This window comes from Eleginops maclovinus, chromosome 5, assembly GCF_036324505.1.
Source record: "Eleginops maclovinus isolate JMC-PN-2008 ecotype Puerto Natales chromosome 5, JC_Emac_rtc_rv5, whole genome shotgun sequence".
Classification (NCBI taxonomy): Eukaryota; Metazoa; Chordata; class Actinopteri; order Perciformes; family Eleginopidae; genus Eleginops; species Eleginops maclovinus.
In genome coordinates this window covers 7,035,198-7,042,166 of record NC_086353.1, presented here as the reverse complement: position 1 = coordinate 7,042,166, position 6,969 = coordinate 7,035,198, and the positions used below count along the sequence as shown (strand labels likewise).

At 42.0% G+C, this 6,969-nt stretch overlaps 1 protein-coding gene across 1 annotated transcript; it reads left to right on the top strand.

Moving 5' to 3' along the window:
- The first annotated feature begins 2,532 nt into the window (after positions 1 to 2,532).
- Positions 2,533 to 5,893, top strand: LOC134865299 (E3 SUMO-protein ligase ZBED1-like). Its single transcript, XM_063884802.1, has 2 exons — positions 2,533 to 3,025; positions 3,769 to 5,893. Exons 1-2 carry the CDS (start codon positions 2,660 to 2,662, stop codon positions 5,443 to 5,445), a joined length of 2,043 nt encoding a protein of 680 aa, XP_063740872.1. The 5' UTR covers positions 2,533 to 2,659; the 3' UTR covers positions 5,446 to 5,893.
- Positions 5,894 to 6,969: the final 1,076 nt, after the last annotated feature.

Here is a 6,969-nt window from a genome sequence, read left to right as displayed (position 1 = left end):
CCTGGAAACATAAGAATTGTGCCTTTATATGCTTATGTTTCTACTCCCTTTGTTATTACCCTCTAACAAGCAGCTACAGCAAAGAAATATCAAGCAATAGAAGAGGAGGGGAACCCCAATATGTATGCCCATGTGTAATAACTAGTCATCTCTTGAGCCTCTTTCCAAAGAGGCTTCCCTGTTGGCCAGGATCTCTATGGTTGGACATGATCACTCGGAGCTGGCCTGGAGGGCTGGCCCAGATTCCTCTCTCCCTCTTCTTGGGTATTACTACTGGCCATGGTGGCCTAAAAACACACTAACACAGACAGAGTCTATTAGTGATTTAAGTTCCTGATGAGGGCTGATTTGTCCCACCTATAGAGATGTGGGGCCTCTCAATTTGGCCAACACACCACCCCCTGCTATAGGGGTCCAGATTGGAGTGAAGAGGGATGATGGAGGGAGGTGTGGTTTAGGCAGCACACATTAATGGACAATAGAGTCTGCCACACAAAAGGACTAGTAAAAGGATTGCAGCAAAATGTATATCTGTGCGTGACATAAAAAGAGAAACCATGTTTGTGAGCGAGCATTACTGCAAGCATTTGTGTGAAATCCGCTCCCTTGATCCATTTTCCCATTAAACCAAATCACTGATCATAACTTCAAACTTATTGTTGTCTACTGTGAAAACTAATTTAGATATGAACTGAAGACAGACTGAAAAGTTGCATGAAGATAACGCCTTGAAATGCTCTTGATACCAAAAATCTCCCTTTTCTTTTTAACAGGAAGCTACTAATGAGCAAGAGGCTTGTGAAGATGAATACATAATTGAAAAGGAAAGAGATTTGAAGCTCTTAATACTCCGTCAGATATCATATGATATTGACAAAGCAGGAATAAAAGAAAAAACAAAGGCAGGGGAACACATTGAAAAGAGGTCCAATGTGCAGGGCCATGGTTTAAATGATTTGGTTAAACGTAATATAACCCTTTAATGATAGACTGAAGTACATTTGAATGATATTGCACAGAAAAACCATGGTGTGCAATGCGTCAATAGTAGGTTACAGCAGCAGTAACTACAACAGCATCAAAGCCTTATAGACTATAATGTATACCTGTCAGGATTCGCCTTATAATTTCTACTATAATAACATTTTTTAGCTCTAGTACTAAATATAGCCCGTCAGCCTCTGTAATCCATTCCACTCCACACAGCAGGAGGTGCAAGGTGCTGCAGGTACATATCACGGACATCCAGGGGCATTAATAATGACTGTGCTTCATGTATATTGCAGGTTCTCACTTGGTGTGTTTTGAGTACTCTGCCTCCCCATGATCTGTGTGGGGACATGGCCCCATACCTCATGAATCGTAAATAATGTAAGAGATGCCATGTTTGCGCAGATAAGGATGGCTGAGCAGCTGACTTTTGAGGAAAACCAAGTGAATGTTGAATTTCACAGGCCAGTGGGAGGTATGGCTGCTGCTGATCTCCATCAGATTGACTGTCTGCTGGAATAAAAAAACACACTCATAATATCCTCATAAATGTATAGAGAAACTTGAAAGGTTCGAACAAACTATTTCAAGGAATGAAAGAGATGTCATTTTTGAGGAGACATTGAGAAAATTACAATGACCTACTCTAGCATGCAGGAGAAAGAGAGGTGACACGATTAAGTCGATAAGCTTGTTCACAGAATATATGATATCACTGCCGAGCCTGACATCTACTTTTGGAATAAGATTTAAGAGCGAGCTAAAAATATTCAACTTAAAAAAAAGAAAGGGGCTATTTTCTGTGAGGGACTTCCTTTGTGCACGGGAGAAAACGACAAGTAAATGTAATGAAAATCTAAGGGGGTTTCTTTGAAGCGCCAAAAATACATAATAGAAAAAGCATGATGCAAGCGTCCTGAAGACATAGGCTTGATCAGTCAACTCTTTGAGAAACAGATTGGATTATGATCAACAAAGGACTTATTGTAAATAGAAAGCTCAACTGCGGTGAATTGGGAACTTCAATGATACTGAATAATAGCTTGTTAGTTTGTACCACGTTTGCACATCAAACGAAACAGACCATAAAAGATTTGAAGCATTTGAGTTTAACAATTCACTTAAGAGTATAAAACAAAGATAAAAAAAACTCTTTGTTACACGCAGGGCTAATGTGATAAGCTAAAGGGTAATTGACTCTGGGGAGTGTTCGGATAAAACCGAGCAAGTCATATAATCCCTCTCCAAGTACTATATTGTTTCGTAGTGTAACCCTGTTCTTGTCATCTAAGTGGGCATGCTCCGTTTAAAGTTTGCCATTTTAAAACAACTTTTAGGACCTCTTTGTGCAGGAGTTGTGTTAGTGTGAGGGATTAGCAGCTGTCCCTGTGGTGGCCCTGAGTGATAGCCTGCCAGTGGAAACACAGAGAGAAAGCTGATGCCCCCTCTTACAAGCCAAAAGGAGCAAGCTCCTCACGGGTTAGACAAGTAGCAGGGTGAGAGAAGAGGGAGAGTGGAACAATGGCGCTATGGGGAGTAGTGTTGCACGATGTACCGATACTTCAAAAGCACCGCGATTCTTGGAAATTAAAAATGTCACGATTCCTAAATTTATTAGTATCGATACTTCTAGAATGTCCGTGTTCCATATTTGTAAGAGACATATTTCATGTTGGTGTGTGCAACGCACGCTCGAGTGCCTCCCTATGGACGTCCGTGTTTTTTCTCCTCACGCACGCAGCAAGAGGCTGCACTGCTGCTGTCATTTAACAAACACTACAGAGAGATGGCTGCATGTGCGAGTGATACTGTGGCCGCCGGTCCACGGCTGGTTGATAAAGATGACGCGAGGAGTGAGATATGGAGGTACTTTGCCTACCTTGCTGACAGTGAGGGCAAAGCTACCGATATGTCGAGACCTGTTTGTCGTAAGTGCTACAAACAATTGCAAACTAAGGGAGCCAACACCTCGAACCTGGCGAAACACTTGGCCGACAAGCACGCCGAGTTGCACAAGGAGTTTAAAGACCGACAGGTTAGTATGTGAAATATAACATGTATCATCACGTTCATGAACTTCATGCCCTTAAAACAAGTCAAATGAGAAGGCTATAGTTTATTTTGTGACAAGTCACTGTTTTGCACCACCGTAGTTTGACCAGGCTATCTACAGAAATAGCAGGCTAACTATGGGCATTATCCTCATGGCTAACCACAATAGCCTGCCTAACGCTAGTTCAGCATCTTTCTTTGAAAACGCAACTTTCATAGATGACGTAAATAATTCGCAAGCTGCTAAAATAAAGCATACAAAACATCAGCTAAAATGATCTATAGCCTTTATTAGCCTATATGATAAAAATCACAGCATGTGCATGTTTGTCAGTGATTTATTTAGCCTGTATTGGGTTACAGCATTTAAAGAGCATGAACCTGCTGTACGCAAAGGAGGTGTAGGCCTATATGAAACCTTTGCCTTGTAAGAAATTATGGACTCAAATATAAAGTTAACCATCAAAGAAATCAGACATTGAAGTACAGGAAACGCCTATATTAATCCATGTCACAGTTTAAACAACATTAGGTTAACTCATTATATCCTATGAATAATGGTAATGTTATGGTTAAGTGAATGTTAGCAATTATCACTACCACTGCATAGAGATGTTAAGTTAGTCACAAGTTATTGTTACTATCACACATAAACTATTTAGGTCCTCCGTTATGACACATTTATCACCATCATATTTTAAATATTTCCATTTTCTTCTGCTACAGCGGTCTGCAGCTATGGGCTCTGGAAGAGCAACTCCTCAAAGGCAGCAGCCAACCCAGCAGCCAACCCTCCAAGCTATGTTTGAGCAGCACAACAAGTACCCCAGGGAGTCCAAGGAGGTAAAACGGCTTAACAGGGCAGTAGCAGAATTCATCTGTCTGGATCAAGTGCCAGTTTATATAGTGGAAAAAGCTGGGTTTAGAAACCTTATGCAAAATCTCGACAAAAGGTATGACGTCCCATCCAGGAATTTTTTCATGTACAATGAAATTCCCAAGATGTACAATGAAACAAGAGCGATAATCAGTGCCCAACTTAGTCACACACCGAATACATTTTTCTCCTGCACCACTGATCTCTGGACCAGCAGAACTGTGGACACTTACATGGCAGTAACACTCCAGTTCATTACACAGTCCTGGGAGATGCAGTCCTGGTGTTTAGGGTGCTCTGCATTGTATTCTGATCACACAGCCGACACTCTAAAGGAAACCCTGGAGGAAATTATCACAGATTCCTGGGGGCTAGACATGGCCAATATGGCTGGAATGACAACAGATAATGCGTCAAACAACCGCAAAGCTTTCAGTGAATACACCTGGATACCCTGTTTCGGGCACAATCTGCATTTGGCAGTGAACAAAGCCATAGATATTGATCGTGTGGCAAGCTGTCTGTCCAGGCTCCGTAAGACTGTGTCAGGCTTCTCCAGATCAAACAAGATGTCTAGACTGTTCAAAGACAAACAAAAGTCTTTAAAACTGCCACAACATACATTAATCCATGATGAGCCCACCCGATGGGGTTCCACCTATGACATGGTGGAACGATTTTGTGAGCAGCAGCAAGCTGTCTCTGCGGTTCTGGCTGAGGACCGGAAGAAGTGGCACCTGATGCCCAGAGACACAGACATGACCACTATAGAAATAGTGAGGGATGTCTTGGCTCCACTCAGTGACTTCACTGATGCCCTGAGTGGAGAGAAAGAAACCACCATATCATCAGTCCTGCCACTGATGTGGAAAATCAAAGCCTGCCTAATAGAAGAGGAAGGCGACCGCCCCTTGGCCATAGAAATGAAGAACAAAATTAGAGGAGATTTTGAGAAAAGGTACGATGACCACAACCTGCAGATGACCCTAAACACCTCTACGTTCCTTGATCCGAGATTTAAAGATACTTTTGTAACAATGGAGGAGGATATCAAGAGGGAGCTGCTCCTTAAATCTGAGGCCGTTCAGCTTCCACCCCACAGTCCAGTGGACCCTAGAGGAACAGGTGCTGCACCAAAGAGGAATAAGAGAGACTTAAAAAGTTTGCTCTGCACCATAACCACAGAGAAGAAAGGGGCAGATAATTCTGAAACGAGGCACCATTCTCCCACACCTGCAACACCCACAGATAGACGACTAAATGTTGAGTTTCTTGAATACAAACAATTGAGAGAAATCAGCCCTGCAGAGGATCCCCTGGCCTGGTGGAGTCAACATGAGGCACAACTGCCCATCCTGGCACACTTTGCAAAGAACTATCTTTGCATTGCAGCATCAAGTTGTGCTTCAGAGCGAGTCTTCAGCACATCTGGAAATATCTGTAGCCCAAGACGTTCCAGGCTGACTGAAGAACATTTAGACATGCTAGTGTTCTTGGCCAAGAACTTAAATAAGTGTAAGAAATGAATATCTGCTGGCCATTCTAGGGCTAATGCTCTTAAGAGACTCAGTTTTGAGTATAAGAGATGCTGCAGCTAAATTGTATTTGTTTTTTTAAACTCAGTTGTGAGTATAAGAGATGATGCAGCTAAATTTTATTTGTTTTTTTAAACTCAGTTGTGAGTATAAGAGATAATGCAGCTACATTTTATTTGTTTTTTTAAATTGAATGCCATTGCTTTAATTTGTTATTTATGTTTATTACTGGTAACGCTTGTGTTTCTTATGACTGAGATAATGCTGCTAAATTTATTTATTTTTTTACCTTGAGTGTCATTGCTCTAATTTATTTTTTATATTTTGATATTTCATATTTTGTTCAAATGTTTAATATATCTGCTGTTCATATGTTCATTTATTAGTGTGTTATGATAAGAATGTTGCCCCAGTTTTAAAATAAAGCACATCAATGATATTTGAGAGTGTTTCTCCCTTTTCAGGAAAAGTATCGAAAAAGTATCGGAATCGCAATTCTTGACTTGGTATCGGTATCGAAACAATAATTTTGGTATCGTGACAACACTAATGGGGAGGAGGGAGGAACGGGAGGGTGAAGCGCTAAAGAGGCAACTGTGTAATGACCAAGGAAGAAAAACAAGGGAAATAGGTCTGACTGAAAGAAAAATGGAGTCAGGGACTAAATCACCCTTAGCAGGTGTAGCTTTTACTAAGGGGAAGCACAAATTATCGCAGGGGAACAAATGGGGGAGGGGGTGTTTACGGGTTCACTGAGGCTTATCTGTATTCTGGACCGGTGTGGGGAAACAGGGTATTCATACAAAGAGCATCAGCCCACAGCTGCTGTTGGTTTGAGAGTGATTCAAACACCCTGATCGAAAGGGGTAACGGCCAACTTTACAACCAAAGGAAACAAGATAGGACATAGGACACTGTGAATTCTTCAAAGCCGGAGCCTTGCATGTGAAGTTAACTTCGCCAAAGAAGCTTGAAAGGTTTTGATGTTAAAATGTTATTCCTTAGTGATTAAAATAGTGTTAAACCATACTGTAGCAGCTGATGATACATATTCTCAATGGCTGGCTTGTTGCATTGATTGGCAACAAAGTGAAGGTGAATTTCAGGTGTGGATATTTTCTGGTAATTCTACATGGAGAGTGCAGAGCATTGCTTGGACGATGTTGGTTTGACTCCAGAAGGCTACAGCAGGACCCCGGCAGCTGGCCCAGCTTAGCACAGTCTGGCCTTCGCCAGAACAGCTGCTGCAGGTAGGAACTCTGGGATGCCGAGTGTGTCCTCGCAGGCTGGATCCCTGAGCACAGCAGCAGAGCCGGAGTGCAATAGTAGATTGTTCTCCCAGGCTTTATTTGAAGTCTCTGTGGAGAGGGAGTGCTGCAATGCTCAAAACTCCAGCCTCACTCTGTGATGCACAATCTATCCTCCTGCTGGAAGTCCTTCATTATTTAGGAAGGACACCCCCATTTGATTGAAAATATATTCGATTGAACATATACGAGGCCAACAACAGGGAAG

Excerpts from the sequence above, each read along its gene's own strand:
- LOC134865299 (XM_063884802.1), top strand. The coding sequence starts at position 2,660 with ATGTTGGTGTGTGCAACGCACGCTCGAGTGCCTCCCTATGGACGTCCG. Across the intron at positions 3,026-3,768 it reads AGGAGTTTAAAGACCGACAG|CGGTCTGCAGCTATGGGCTC; the intron begins GTTAGTATGTGA and ends CTTCTGCTACAG.